Source organism: Anticarsia gemmatalis, chromosome 1 (assembly GCF_050436995.1).
Source record: "Anticarsia gemmatalis isolate Benzon Research Colony breed Stoneville strain chromosome 1, ilAntGemm2 primary, whole genome shotgun sequence".
Lineage (NCBI taxonomy): Eukaryota > Metazoa > Arthropoda > Insecta > Lepidoptera > Erebidae > Anticarsia > Anticarsia gemmatalis.
The window spans coordinates 6,886,420-6,903,728 of NC_134745.1; the positions used below are offsets into that span (position 1 = coordinate 6,886,420).

The following is a 17,309-nucleotide window of genomic DNA, read 5'->3' on the forward strand; positions in this document are numbered from 1 at the left end:
GAATACTAATATACATCGCTTGATCAAATAAAACTTATAAACACCTCTCCGTAAAAAATGTGTTTCATACATGACACTAGTAAACAAATGTGCCGTAACTGCACAGAATCGACAAAACATTTGTTAATCACTTATTACCGATGAAAATAAAATAAATGCTCCGTGTGTTTTCAAAATGAAATTGAAGATTATCCTGTTACTAATAAATTAAAAAATATTATTATACCTATGGCAATAGTTTTAAGTCGAGTTCGATGTATTTTGAGTTTTAACACTATTGTATTATTAGCGTGACATAGTATTCTTTCAACTTTAATAAAACAGAAACAAAGTTAAATATAAATCTGTAGTACCTACAACATGTAAAGTCGAAATCAGTTCAACTCCAAACATTGTGATTACAATATCAGTTACAATTGTTTCGATACGTTGCATTGTCTTTTATGTGCAACATGCAGTGATAAAAGAATTTGTTTACGATTTATTGAAAGCACTGACACTATACAATGTTTATTTTTAACATAGTCGACACTAGACAACAGTAGCTACACTTGTCTGACTTTCTGTGGCTGCCTTATAAATATAAGGTCTGTAAAAAGATCGACAATTTATTTTAATTACACGTAGGTTGAAAATCATAATCAGGTTCATCAATCTGGTTCTCTTAGAGGATTAGCATCTTCAATCATTATTTGGCCCTTGATGTGCTAGTTATTAACGGTGCATAACTTACTTATATCCATATATTTCTATCTGTTTTCAACGACGAGAGATGAATGTTTAAATATTCTTCATTCCGTAAATTTTTAGATTGGGGAAGATAATTAACTTTATGACTATGTATGTACTATCGAACAAACTGAATCATGACCCACCATGTGCTCATTTTCTAAAACACGTCTATATACGCGTAGGTCGAAATTGGCTTGCACCTACGTTTCCTTGGTGATGAATTTGTTATCTGTCATTATTGCGACAAATCTTTGTGCGCCAATACAATAATGCTTTCCTACCGTTTTTAACAGGCTCCGTGGCGTAGTGGGTTGATGTTACGACTGCGACGCGTCAGGAGTGGGTTCGATACCCACTCGGGACATGGTTTATTCGGCCCTTATAGGAAATAATGTTACTATAAAAATTAAAATAATATAGGGTAACCAGCATAGTTATTACCCGGTTAAGGCACTTGTCCCACCGCCGACGAGAAAACGACAAACTATCGGCTATTTTCTCGTTCAAGAAACGTATAGTAGATATGTATTCCATGTAAACAAAAGAGACACATATACAAATAGTTGATCGCTGACTGTTCACGCTGACGGCGATCACTCGCCTCACTAGTCTGCTGCTAAGCGACCAGAACCATGAAAGATAACAATCGCTCAGCGATACCCGCGCGATTAGAACACACGTCGAGAGAGCAACCAGCTGTCATTTCTCTACGATGATGACAGTGATGCGAGTAATCGCTCGCCTCACTCGCACACTCGTTTGTAGCAGAGCTACACAACTACCGCAACTACGCACTCGCTCCCCGCGGCTCGCCAACTCGTTTCCAATTCCAGCTCTACTCGTTACTCGTTCATCGTTGGCGGTGGGACAAGTGCCTAAGGAATTGATACACAATTTTGTTCAATAGTATCTTTATTTAGTAAAACATTGACTTAAACTCTATTTTATTATATCGCACTTAAATATTCTTTCTAAAAGAACATCAGTCGTTTATTTCAATAACTTTATACTAATTCAATATAAAACATTTAAAAACAAGCAATACTAGCGAATACTGTTAATTCAAATGTGTTATAACAACAATTGCAACAAACTTACCTACTTTTTCTTTTCGAACTACACACCTGTCGCACAAACGTCGGACATGAGTTCTATAAATTAAAATGTTACCAATATTCTGAAAGTGACATATATCGCAATTAACTTAAACTGGTAACTTTAGAAATTAAAATAAACGTATTATTCCTTAACATTGGCAATCACTGTATGATGGGCAATGACTATAGTGGTTACCCTAATCGTTTCACAGATTTCTAAATGACGTGCTATTTGATATTTGACACAAATAGGTTTTTTTCACAGTGAAAAGAGTTTAGACTATTTACATTCTAGATTCAAATTAAGAGTGATTTATCGAAAACGTATCTACGTACTGTAATAACAAAGGTCAAAGTTGTCTGTAGTCGTAATACATCATAACACAGTCGTATGCATGTTTAAAATGTCCTAAGTGCAACTTTGACGATAGAGACGAAATTCTTACTGTTTTGACGGTGTCAAGCGAATTATCGGCAAAATGGGTCATGATTCAGTTGGTTCGATAGTACCTACTTATCTTCAAAAAACACAAATTTATATTTATAAAAATTAGGTGTAGACATAGCATTTTAAAGTGCATTGCAGTCTGATATTGATTCTTGGACTTTATGCATACAAAAAATACAGAGAGCGATTTAGTTTATTGCAATTTATCAGACAAATTGGCCACTTTGTTGAAGTGTTGCCAATTGACTGCACTAGAATGAATTGTTTAACTACTTAACTTCCGTTTAAACTCCTAACCCGTCTTAACTTCATCAAGACGTGCAGTGTAACGTACATGACTTCTGATAGCAAAATTAGTATTGTTAAACAGATAGCACAGTGAATTGTGGGTGTGTTCATTTATTTCATTATTGAAATCTTTCTATAACAAATATTTTAATACTTTCACATTTTACATTTATTATATTGATTAGATACTAATAAAGTACCTTGGTCTGCCTGACGTTATATTAAAGCCTAGTTTGGAGTAACTACCGTTGCACATAAATCCAGAATCTGATCCTAATTAAGATGTTCTCAGGAGCATGTCTTGTCATTATTGACCTATTAGAGCTCAGTTTACTACATTTACCTTAACAGAAAAAGTAAATACATATTATTTGTCCACAGGTGGAACTGAGGTCCACGGCTAAATGTGTTGATAAGTGTACAAAATGCGAAGACTAAAGTGTGCGTGGGAGAGCAGCGGCGGTGGTCGTGCGCACCGGACTGTGACGCGCTGAGGGAAGATGGCGGCGCACGCGCACGGAGGCGGACCCCTCGCGCGCCTGCTCGTGCTCGCTGTGCTACATGTCAATTTTATTGGTAAGAAAAGCTTATATCTTCAATTTACACACTTTTGAACAAGTATCTATACAAGGAAGGAATGAGATGGGTTTAGCAATTGCCGTATCAAATGCATATAGATGTACTTAATGATCAAATTATCGAATGCACCAGTTCAGTGCAGCTTTCTGAATTCGGTCTCATTTTGTCGTAATATTTTGTTATTTTTCAGATATAAAAACATCTCTTGACCTTGGTACATTAAACGCTATAAAAATTGACCCTTTCTACATCCAAAAGGTATCAATATATTTGACCTTTTACTTCATTTTCAGACTTTATATAAACAAATTATATAGGCCTGCTCGTTAGAAAAAATGCAGATAATTTAAAGGCATCGAAAAATATGTACCTATCTGGCCGGTCTAGTCCACTTCGCTAAAAAAAAGTCAAAGTAAAATGTCGAATAACATTGTAGAGTACTTGTACAATGCTGTAATCGTGCGCTCAACGTCACCGCAAAAGGTTATTTCCCCCACTTGACTCTTGAAACTACCGTGAGACTATAAACAGCCGGTTTGCCTTTACTTCTGGTCTCGAAATAGCGTGGACAGTTGTAAAAAATTCACACTAATGTATTACTAGGTCTTAAAATAAAGACTGATGTGTTAGAGATGTTGAAGTTGAAAGCTTGTGATCGTATTTAAACCGAATCGGCATTTTCAAATAGGAGAAGAATGTTTGATGCTGTTTTGTTATATCGGTAAATTCCTACAAGGATTTGTCCTGATTCCAATGCTCTTTCTGCTTTCTTCACTTTGCAAAACAAATAGATATTAACTTATTATTATTCAATTTTAATTAAGTAAAAAAAAAATATTTAATTCGTTGTTTTTAACCAAAAAGCTATCCAGCTTATACATTAGTAACCATTTCAATGAATAGCACTGAATAATAATTAACATTTTAAGCCAAAAACATTAATTTCGGAATATTATTTGAGCAAAAAAGTATTGTAAACTTTTTATAGTAATTAAATGCACACATACCTCACAACTTGTTACAAAGCCACACGTAAAAACTTTTTATTTTTTACGTTCGGTCGACCGATAAATTAATTTAACGGCTTTTGATGTGACCAGTGATTTAGAACAAATAATAAAGGGTTTTATGACTATGAAAATTTTACGAATAAATGCACTTTTTGTAATTTAAGGTTACACTGAAAATTTAAATTGTTGAACTGTATGAATATTTCAGAATACTATTCAGCTTTTAGAGATAATTTAAGTACCTAATCTGATTTCAAACCGACGAGGTACGGTCAGCGTCAAAATATGTATGCACTGTCATATTTCCAATAGCATTTTTTACTAAATATAGGGTTTTTTTAACACTGTGTATTGTTTCTTTGCCCTACAGAAATAATTACATTGATATTTTCGTACAAAAAATATGATTTAAAATGTGTCAGTTTATACATAATATATTTCTGATCCTTGTGCGACTCTAAATTCGAATATCTTTGCTTTAGAGTCGCACTTTCTTATCGTAATTTTTCCCCTCTATATCCTATATTTAGTATACCAAAAGATAAAAAAACAAATTAAGTTAAAAACTTAACACATACAAGCATGTATGTTATTGCAACGTGTATGTTATTGTTCTAAACGTAAGAATTCCCTTCACATTTTTACTGTCGCGTTATCTCATAATATTAAGTAAATCGAGGTAAAGGCATCTGTTTGTCTAGGACATTGTGTGGCTCGCATCAAAGCCTAAACTCGGCATAACCGGCGCGACATTTACAACATTTGGGCCGGGCCCTGCTTTGTTTAGCGCTCGCTCTCATTTCACAAAGTGCAAGCTTTCGCTACGTTTGCGTGGAACATTTCATAACACTAAACTATTGTACTTTAAAGCGGGAACGCAATCGTAATCTGAAACGTATTCAGTTATGAATCAAGTGGTTTCTGCTGTTTTAAGTGGAGTGTTTCGTTAATGTTAATGTTTTAATACAATTTTGTAATGCTGTTAGAAGATTAATTCTCTAATGTGTGGCATTCTCATTCGGAGTATTCATTTTGTTTATTATAATCTGATGAAGATTGAAATATACAATTAAGCACAGCATATAACGTCACAGTCAATGTAGTACGATAAAATGAGGTGCCTACTCCTAAGAAAGTATTTGTTGCTAACATAATTTTATTCTCATCAAATCATTCAAGCAAATAGTAATTATACAAAACTAAAATTATAAATTCCCGCACAAACTTCAAAGCCTTCAAGTTAAAACACTTATATTTTTCTTTCATCTCCCGGGTATTAAATACGAACCACTATATTTTAGAATACTTTCTAACATCCCAAAATTATGTGGGTTTCTCGTAAAACCCCCGAACTAGAGAAATATTCAAAGAATTTCTCGACGCAAAAGGCAATATTAATTAGCTACATCATCAAGCGGTCCCTTTATACCTTTAAAGTGCTTACATAAAAAGAGTATTTAATGTTTGCGTAAAATGAATCCATCGAGACATTTTGCAAATGGGTTTTTTGTAGTCACATTCGAAGCAATTCATTCGACGTTGATAAAAATATAAAAGCACCGTAGAGTAACGTGGATAACCCTTTCAGGACTCAAAGCGACGCTTGTAATCCTCATTGAAAAACAGTTGAGAGATCAAAATATAGCGACAACACGTGTACTGTCACAGTATGTTGTGTCAAACATCATTCTTTTTTATGTTTCATTTTATTTCAATCCAAGTCACATTGAATAATATTTATTCTAGCACGGTCACATTTTGCAATAGGGTATATTTTCTTTTTCTTTGTGTTTTAATAGGAGGTCTTTATTATATATATTCCGCAGGAAATCACTTAGTGCAGCCATGGATTACGTTTGTTGTTAATTAACTCTATTACACTCAAAACCTTATTACATTGAAAATAATTGGCTTAAACTAAATACATTTAGATCGAGATACTCGTCTCGACAATCCGCATCTAGAATCCACAACGTCGGAATTGAATTAATCTCGTTCTAAAATTTTCACTTGCCACCTTATCTCCTGTCGTATTGTCGTTTTATTGTGCCTACCCTGGAACCATTAGCGAAAATGTCACAGCGAGGGCATTGTAATCGTGCGCCCGCGGCCTGCCCGCACAATGATGCGGCCGTTCGACCCCGCCCGCCGTCTACACGCGCCTTTTACCTTTACGCTATCATACAAATTTGAGTTTCTATAATAAATGAGCATGACCCCACCACTGGCATTATTTACGGAATAGACGCCGCTTACCTTTCCACAATCACGAACCGAATTCCAGAGATAGCCGCCGATCGCGTCGACCGAAAGCTTAGCTCCGAAACGGATGAATGAGTAAACACTTTTACGAATTGTGTCGTCTACATTTCACCTCTCGGATTCCTCGCATAGAGTTAGCAAATCTCGTGTGGTGATTCACGTCACGTTGCGAGCGAGTGGCCGACAAAGGAAAGAGGGCTTGCATACCTTATTACCACCTTTTTGCCAAATCCCTACTTATGTGAAACACGACGCACTCGCGTAGGCAACCCAGAATGACAACTACGTGCTAACGTGAATGTACTCGCTAGGTGTAATAATATTTTTATTTCGTCTAGAAAGCTCTTTTAACACTATTCAAAATTCCCACCTGACAGTACTCCTAGGGATGTACTTTATTCAAAACGTGTTATCCATTACTGAATACAGTCTACATTACGCAGAAATATATTTTTCATGTTGATGTAATAACGAAAATGTTATTTTCTTTTTATACATCGGTAAGAATTAAGTGGATTTATGTAGTCACAGTGTGCGACAAAGGAAGCTTTCACTACACTACAGCCATTTGTGTTTCTTATATTATGGCGGTACATAATGCCAACATGCCATGAAAACAATTAAACAAACTCCGTGATTTATCGCTAAGGAGCACGTGAGATGTAAAACGTTTCCATCATTCGTCCGAGCAGGTTCTAAGCGAAAACAAAAGCGATGATGAACGTTTCCAAGTCATTAAATTATTAGGTCGTATTTATTTGTTTGCATATTTTCCTACATCGGAATGTCACCGCGACTCTCTTTGCAATTAATCAGAAAGTCAATGAGCCGTTTTGTTTGGACATCGCCGATGAGTAATCCTTCCCTTGTGATTTAGTGACGGACCCAAAATATCCCTGAAACAACGTTTATTGTGTCACCTCAAAATTTTCCTATAACAAAGAGCCTCCGAGATTGACACGCGCTTAATTTTTCTTGAGTATCTTTTAGTAAAAAACGTAAGACGAGACTACTTTCAGTGTTCATGGTTTTTATTCTTGAACAAGACATTAAGATATAAAAAAGAAAGTGGTAAAACAAACAAAAAGTGTTGTAAATAATACATTACATTTATGTATTGTAGAGGTAATAAATAAAATAAATATTAGTCAGTCTAATGTATCTAATTGTGCTGACTATGTATCCGCTTTGTAATTCTATTCCCGTATAAATAAGTTATTCGCTCCAAATATAAACCGCGTTATTTTTATAAATTTACCTCAGATTTATACCTTCTTTGTAGCCTTTTGTAACGACTAGTGCGTGACCTAACAGACTTAAACTTTATTGTTTTTCGAGCTAATCAATTTAGCCGACCTAAGGCGCTTAACGAGATAAAACATGAAATTGATTACTTAGAAATTTTAACACAGATACGAGTAAATTCGTTTTTGAGAACGCTGAATTATAAGGAAAACTTATCAAAATACAAGATCCTAGAAATATTAATTTGGATTAAGAAGATTGATATCGTAATTTAAAAGAGACATGCAAAATGACTCAGACAAACGCAAACGCGTAAATGCAAAGAGCAAGGCCCATATTTATTGCTGTTATCTTATTTGCATTCAATTCAGTATATTGCTGTCCCCACCATACACCATAAGCTGTACTAGCTCCCGACTTGTTTATAGAATATACTCTCATAAACATGCAGATTGCGGATGAGACGCGTTTTTATGTAAAATTGGGGAAAGGGGAGCTGTTTTATTTATTGCCCTCTTGACATCGCGGCGTGTCACAAGTGACAGTACTCCCTGCTGAGAAATTGCTTGTAGCTCATATCGAGATTGAGCACATACCCAACATGAACTTGTCGTAAATCTTATTGCGTTGCATCAAGTTGTTATGTGCATCTGTAATTCTTATATAATGTATGTATGCATATATTTTGTTCTTGTATTTAAAACTAAAAAATAATACAAGAAAGATATTCTATTCACTCAAAGAAAGACTCAAAAAGATTCAGATAAGCTTCATTGATAAACCTTTCCAGTTGCCGCAAATGACTGTTCATAACGCAAAGGACTCGTTGGCTAACCTGCACTTTTTATAGAAAAAATGCGTTTAAAGAACCACAAAGTACAGTCTCGGTCAACTGTCGTATATTCAAGCTACTATTTTGACCATAAATATACAATTTTTTTTAAATACTTGAAAGTATACGCGTCATTTAAGTTGCTAGATATTTTGGCACACATTACCTTCGCAGGCTTAAGTAGTTAATAAAAGTCTTTAAATCCGTCTTTATTCTAGAAGAACGTACATTTCCAGGTTCTATAACATTATAACAATATACAACGTGGGCACAGTTTCAAGTCCAAAGCTCATTTGGTCCAACGATTATCGGTTCTGCAACAGATGAGGCCCGTTGTGTCGACACCACGTTATGTTATTATGTTTTGCTATTGCCCAGCTTGCTGGCTAAGCTGCATCGGATTTTACAATAAGTTACTGTTTAGTATTTTCTATAGGTAGAGTTGTTTTAAAGATTTGTATAAAATCCTTTCTTGCGATTAAGAAAATCGCAGGAAAGGAAGGAGAAATATTGGAGATTTTTGACAGCAAAATAATGTTATACATATTTGTGACTCACGAATAAACGCTTCTGTGGGGTAAACAAAACCTACAACATTATCGAAAAATATAAAGTTCTATTTTTCGTTTTTTTTTTTATGAAACTATAAGAAATTATAGCAAAGAAATTAAATCTATATCAATCACTGAAACCTCTATTATTTGGAAATATTTGCCACAAATCTGAGATACAATTAGGTGAGATATGGAAACCTAAACAAAACTATTCTTTGAACTAAATCATTCACAAACATTCCAATAACATAAAATCTTATTTAAAACGAATATAGGTTAACGCAAGGTATAAAAGAGCACTCTTCATTTTCATAAATACAGATAAACATAAAATAAACCTCGTACGAGTATAATAATTTGAACGAAAGTGCTAACCTGCGTTTTAAACGACAAACATGACATTTTTTATTCGCACGCGTGCCTCGGGTGCAAAACGTGAACTTATACATTCGTATGAGCTTGCATCTTTGTTATTATTTGTGTTGACGACGCGAACTGATTTAGAGATAATACTTATTATCTTTATGAGGTCTTTCAGTTCAATGAACTTTATTGCGCACAATCCTGTTATGAAATCAAATTTTAATGGAATAAGATATTTTGTATATTTTTACAGTCTTGACACTTTGCTATTGTATCTTCTTCCTATGACACTAAAGTGGTGGTAACCTTTGTAGATAGTTGGGTAATGCTTGCTCACCGTTTCCGGAATATCAAAAAGTTAAGAGAAAATTCTTATTATTTTCCTCGCTTTGATTCCTGACTCCTGGCAATTCACTTCCGTGATCCTGTTGTTATTGTTATGTACTATATATATTTTATCCACAAACATTATGACTTCTTCGAAAACCTAATTCAGTTCCCGGAATCAGATAAACCGAAACATTATTAGAATCGTTTATATAAAAAATAAGAGGGAAAACAAATAGTTTTTCTATTCCGCAGATCGTGATATCTGTCCAAAACGAAGGATACACGTAAGCGGCAAACACCTACACAAAAGAACACAATACGACGAACTATAAAAATAGAATGTACTTTACTATTTTTACTAGAAAAGTGTTCTAGGAAATAGGCTTTATTTTCTCACATAAATTGAAAGTGAATAATGTGACTATACGTTTAAATTGATAACAATAAATTGGGAGTTATAGAAACGTAAATACTAGTCTTGTATTGAATACTACGCTACGCATAATTACACTACTGTAGCTTATAATAATTAAGGCAGTAATTATAAAATTAATTTTAATAAATAATTATGTTACTTTTATAAAGGTCGTCAAACCAAAGTTTAAAGTGTTGGAAATTCTAGGAAAAAATTCAAAATTAATAGACTTCATAATTTTCAAACGTTCTAACTCCTTTTTAACAAGTCTAGCGAAAACAAATCGCAGAAGTTAGCTAGGTTTCATAATTTTGCGACAAAACTGTTGAAACGTACTCTGGAAGTAGGTTTCCAGTTACTCGTACTTTATAATAAATTACTAAGTTACTTTTAAAACGGAAAAATCTGTAAATTTTACGGGATCATGCTAAAGAGCTGACGATAACCAAACGAAAAAATGCTTATGTAGTTAGTTGTTAAAGATTTTTAGTAATGTTGGCATGGATCGTAAAAATTCGTTTCATTCACAGAATTTTTGAAATTATTTCAATACCAATTGGGAAAATCACACAACATCAATAACAAAATCAGTTGTAGGACCGACAAACCAACCAGAATTTTACCAACAATAAACAACACTGGCCAAATAAATAAATTAATCAATCAAGCTAGTTTTTTCTCCAAACGAGCACCGCCTTCAAAACAAACAATCGGAAGCGATACCAACGTTGAACATGCTACAGGTTGTTTCACACACAACTTGAACAATTATCGCAGAAAACATTCGGACAGACGCTGTTGTTAAATAATACATCGGAACTCAAACCCCTGGATATAAAAATATCTGTTCACTGCTAATTTAGTAAGCTACATACATAGGTATACACTATCGCGCCTTGGTTGCAAGATTTTCCGCACGACATGGTCGCCTCTTGCCTTAATCTTTACAAGCTTCATTCGTTTTATTGCCATTCAAACTTGCGGTAGGGTCACCGCAGACTAGCTACTTCTATCGTTAGCGATTGGCGATTTAACATCGATACTTTATACACCCTCTTAAAACTGCGTATTAGCTGATTATCACAAGAAAGCGATTAATAAATATAATTTTGGTTATCTAATAACTGGAACGGGTTTTTGCATGATTGCCTTTCTATCATCTGGACAAGCTTTGACTATAATTACATTTTAAGAATACGATTAAACATTGGCCCTCTTATTCATAAAAATATATGAAGTTATGAAAGGCTTATAAAGAGTCTTGTTTCTTTCACTCCTTAGCGAAATGAAAAAGAGAAAACATATTTTAGTAGCTTTTTAACTAAATTAGGTTTTTAGTGTGTTTATGAATAAGAGGGCAGGTATACATGTACAAATTAAGAAGAATATAAATCATCTCCAATAACCATCAACGTAAGACAAATCTCTCAATGGAACTCATAAAAGGAAAAGTATAAAACTGTAAGTATACATTCGCGCCAAAGTCCATGAGTTGGTGACACGTTACGGATGCGAGTGGGGTGATTAAAAACGTGACCGTCGTCACTTGTCCACCGCCTATAAGGGTTTTATCTACTCCGAACCACCCTCGATGCCTTGTTTATTTATTATGGGAAACTTTACTGTTTACCCGCACGTAATCAGTATGTGATTATAGGTAAAATTAGCTTTGATTTAATGAGTTTAATGATGGAACTTGACTTTATGTATGTTTTAAAATGATTGTTTTATTGTTTTTACTTCATTTGCAGTTGGCTTTCGAAATTAAAGGTAAACTTTACGCAACGTAGTTCTCCGATTTTGTTTTAACCGTACATGTTTTTTTACTCTGAAATGGTCGATCTGAAAGACTGCACATTGAAATAAATCGTGAAATTATTTTTAGGTAAATATCAACATTTTAAGAAAAACTCTCAAACTAAGTACACATAGAAAGAGTGGAAATGGTTGTAAAGTGATATAGTATGGCATCTGCAGCAAAATGTTGTTAGAATCGATATCCCGAATTACTCCTCGTTACAGTTTAGGTATAACTAGTAAACAGTTTCTTGCTACCTTCCAGACAATTTTTTCACAGAAACTAATATTAGAACTCAACTTGAAGTATCTACGCGAAAGTACCTATTTTATTTTCGAATACAGGAATTCAATTCACATTTCCCTGTATGCTCGGACAGACTAATATGGTTGATTCATAAATAAATGTCACATGGTGAGATCATTACTATCACTAATTGCTTGTAAAAGAGATTTTCAACGAATGTAGTAAAACTAAAAATGTTAAACCAAACCACTAAAAAGCAAAGCTATTTAATAGTTATATAGCATAATAACAGTGTATAACTTAACACAGTGATCAAATATCAACCTCATAAAAATTACCTTCACTGCGCCTTAGTGGGTCACCAGCAGCCATAACGTAAATCATTTTCGGGAACACTTAGTACATTTTTGATGTATGGGAAGACAAATTGAGCTATAAAACTATATCTAAACGCTGCCAAGAATGAAATCGGCTATATCTTGTAAAATTCAAAGGGGAGCAACTAAAAAGCATGTAGGCAAGGTGACTGAGAGGTTCGCGGGTCTATTCCCGAATAAGGTAAAGTATTTTTTTTTGTAAGAAATTATCAGTAGCAACCAGTCTAACTGGCGGTTTAGATTATAGCAATCGCTTAGATTATGTGGGACTATAAATACAACAGACAATATGTGGGTGTTTTTATTTATCTCCCCTTCTCCTTTGAGACTACTTGTAGCAAAAAAACTATAACATATGTAACTCAAAATTTTATTTATTTATAGTATCTTCACTAATTAAGTGTAGAACTAAATTGAAAACAAAATGACTTGAAACTCAAAGATTTATATACTTATAGAAAATATCTATTTAAAAAACATAAGTCTGTATTAAAATTACAGATACCGTATGAGTAATTAAGGAGCTTCTGATGAAAGGAAAAAAGGATGCCTAAGCATGGAGAAGTCGGTAACCAATACTAATATGAGTAAAAAGCATCAACATTTTTCCTAAACACAGAAGCAAGCAAAACTGAGAGCTACAGCATAATATTTTACTGCATTCTCCTTTTATAATGTTACTTAACTGGGAAATATGAGTTGGAAATTTATGCGATGTAAAAATGTTATGTGGAAGGGCGATTGGGTCACGCACGGAGGGGCTATCCGACCGTCTACAATTTTTATTAACTGTTTGTATATGTCGTGTCCTCGTAAAACTAAGGCCCTTAAACCTATTGAACAAATTGACAATTTCATCGAACACATCTTTTTCTTTCAATTTTTATCGGTCTTGATTTTTTCTCGTTGACATTTTATCGTAGAATATCAATGTCGAACTGCTTGTTACGATCGCTGATCTTAAAGGGTCCGCTTTGATTTTCAAGTCGGGGATATTATTGGGTTTGCTTTTTAGGAATTCTTGACACTTTATAACTCGAAAATTTTGAGTACTGCGTTTATCTTGTGCGAGATTTGTATTGTAATTCACTTGCTTAACGTACTTCTACATAATTTTTGGCAAGAAAAAAGAGTGATAAATAAACAACAGTCATATTTCCAGCCATAAATCATACATGGATAATATTTTACATTCATACAACGGGACAACGCTTCACGCTTCGAATTTAAAGGAAAATGCGAAATATTCATGGATACCATTTATAAAATACATCGATATCTATGGATAGTGACGATGTTCGTATAAATTATTCGAAATATTTTACTTTAAATAATCGTGAGCTTACATATAATATTAAACAAACTTGCACAGTAATTTGTGAAATAGCTGTAGATAACAGAAAAAAAATTGTTACGCAAAAAAGAATGAAAAACTCAGACTAGGTACCAAAAATTCTCTAACATTTCGTTTCGTAGAAGAAGAGTTCTAAAGGCAAAATGAAATTTTAACAACATAAAGAAAGTTCAAACACCTTGACCATAACGATAACGAAATGTTGGCTTATAAACAAGACTAAACACCTACGTAGTACCTAACTACCTACACCCATTATCCAACCTCCTACTTATAATTAAGTAGATTATGTACGCTTTTTCAGAGCTTTGTCTAAGTTGGCGCAGCTATTTCACGCATCAAACTTTCTGTACGGCAAAATTTATTCATGACGTGATCCCTCGTAAATACATTTGGGAGTTTATTGTCGTAATGAATTTGATATGGCTTATGAAAACAGACTTATCTTGTACTCTATTTTGTTAGTTTATTTTTAAATGTTTGCCTTTTATTACTTTCGGGCTATAAAGTTTCATATTTCTTTCGGGATTTCAGACATTTTTGTCTCGACGTAAGTGTTAATAAATAAAAATTATGTTTACGAATTAATTCAAATTCCTAAAATGCTTTCATATAAAACATCTTAATTTAAAAGCTACTAAAAAAATACGTAATTTACGTAATTTTAATATGCAGTGAATGCAAAAAGATCGTTCAAGACACTCTAAACATATTGAAATGTAATAAATTCACTACAGATTCAATATTAAATCCTTTTATATTGTCTACCGCAGCATTGTAAGGTGAGAAGCTCTCTAGAACATATATCTTTGCGCTTATTTCACCTACTGGCTTTATACAAAATTGATACAATAAATCGGGAACTAACCCAGTCGGCAGGCGTGCGTTCTCTACATGCAGATCTCAGCCTTTCTTCTTTCCGTGTGGCCGCATTCCTTGATCAAATTGAAAATTCCGACGAGATATCTAACAGTACTTTGTGTGATTCTGCAAGATAAACCGAATGAATTGAGCGTGGAACACCTACACATTTAAATACATTTTAATAAATAAGGTTTAATTTTGGGTGTGTTATTATGCTTTCTGAAGATTCTTGCTATAGAACAGTCCCTTTTTTTTCATAAGTGTGCTGATACTATTCCAACGTCAGTGGTAGGGGAGAGGTGCCATGAAAGGGACATTTATGTTGTGGAGCCTCTAATAAGTATATAAAATATTATTTTTATTAGGTTGGAGTTGAATGGGAAGCCTTCATTAATTAACTATTGAAATAAAATACAGTTATTATTAATTCTAGCTGTTGAGTCATTTATTTTTGCATTTTTCAAAAATGTGTGTTTTGTCCCTTTCATAAATGGCCTGTTTTGAAAGGGACATGATCATTTATGAAAGGGACAGTACAAAATATCTAAAATAATCAGATCAAATTAAGTAAAAAACAAACATAATAAAGGAACCACCACTACAATAGATAATTTTAAGAAAGTTTACGATCAGATTTTAAAGTAAAGGAATCTGGGGGCACGGAAGTGCCCCCGCAAGTCGAACAAAAAAAAAGCGGCACGGCCGTAACATCCTTTTCTCGAAGCAATTCGGGCTATTTTTGACACCCCTATAATTTCGTTGTGGATAAAACAAGAAGCCTGAATTTTCAGCAACTAATCAGTCATTGTATATACACGGTATATTTAAAATTTCAGTCAATTTGAACCAGTAGTTTAAGAATGACAACTTGTTAAAATTTTGAATTTTGTCACTCACTGATTCACTGACTCACTGACTCACTGACTCACCGATCATCAAAAGTCTAAGGTACTTCTAGCAGACTTAGGAGCTTAAAATTTAGAATACAAATAGGGTTTAGTGTCTTAATCATGGGAAAAATTTAATATTTTCTAATTTCGGTCCAGTTTTCTAAATACACCAACTGCAACAATAACTTTGTAATCCCATATAAATGTATAAGATTACAAGGTTACATTTGCAGTTAATGTATTATTATTACTGTAGAAAATAAAATAAATAGGTGTAAATAGGTACCTACTATATGAGGCATAACGGGAGGGGGTAAAGGGTGGGTAAGGGTGTTTAGCCCATGAAACTGAACAACATTCCCATAAGAAAATATGTTGAATTATGAAAAAAAAGTCTTTCCATACAAATTGGACTTATGTTCGCTCTACAAAAAGAAGTGAGATGCCATCAAAAACATTCTGTAAAAACCTCAAGTCTCGCCGTAAAAAGTTGTGAGATCTATATAATACCAAGTCGATTAATCTATTTAGTCTCTACTTAAAGGACCTTCTGTCTTAAGTTATTACGTATGTTATTATCATGCCAATTTTATAAAAATACCTTTAAAACAAATAGATCGACTTGGTCATCGCAAGAAAACACAAATTCGCCATTATTAACATTTCAGGAGCATTAACTTCTTGTCGTGCTGTGTAGTGTGATACATACTAATAATCAAATCATGCGATGGCCAGGTCGGTCTATTTGTTTTAAAGGTATTTCTTTAAAATTGGCATGATAATAACATACGTAATAACTTAAGACAGAAGGTCCTTTAAGTAGAGACTAAATAGATTAATCGACTTGGTATTATATAGATCTCACAACTTTTTACGGCGAGACTTGAGGTTTTTACAGAATGTTTTTGATGGCATTGTTATGTCTAGTCTTACTATTTTTATTATTAGAACATAACAAGTTATTATATAACATGTAATTGAAATAGAGATCAATACCTAGGTACATTACATGGTTTCATAAACATCTTAAACACTAATTAACTGTCTTCTTTAACTTTGGTTAGGTATTATCTGAAAAATATTTTTAGTGACAAATTGAAAATGCCTTTAATGCCACAGGTTTCGTGTGCCCATTTGGTGCATATCATTCACTGCCTCTTCAATCTATTTGGCATCAACACCCGGGTTCTCTTTTTTGGTGACATTTTATCTGCAATGATAAATAATAATTGATCACAGTGATATAAGCAGTCATGAAAGGGACGTCCCGTTCATAACCGTTTGTTGTGTCCCTTTCATAAATATCATAGTCAAAATGAAAACATAGCCACAAAATCTACAATTGTAAATAAAAGTGTACTTACCTTTTGTTTTAATATTCGTGTAAGACAAGGAGATACTAATCTTATGAAAAATAATTAATAATCAATTCACTTCACTTGAAAAAACGTTTTACAAAAATAGCTAAAAAAATACTTTTCTACCGTAATACGAACACTCACACGCGGTGGCCACCTTTGAAGTGACAGTAGCATGAAGTTAGGTGCGATCGAATGTCCGTTGGTGCTGCCATACAACAACAATAATGTTGATCTGAATCGGTTTTTATTTTAGCTGTGATTTGA

At 33.7% G+C, this 17,309-nt stretch overlaps 1 protein-coding gene across 2 annotated transcripts in view; it reads left to right on the forward strand.

Annotated features, from left to right (window-relative positions):
• Positions 1 to 17,309, forward strand: part of LOC142973567 (lachesin-like) — an 83,650-nt gene that overhangs the window by 13,279 nt on the left and 53,062 nt on the right. For both annotated transcript variants that reach the window (XM_076115412.1, XM_076115404.1), the window contains one exon: positions 2,947 to 3,141. In XM_076115412.1, the coding sequence (XP_075971527.1) occupies positions 3,066 to 3,141 (76 nt within the window). In that variant the 5' untranslated portion in view covers positions 2,947 to 3,065. The remainder of the gene's footprint in view (positions 1 to 2,946; positions 3,142 to 17,309) is intronic.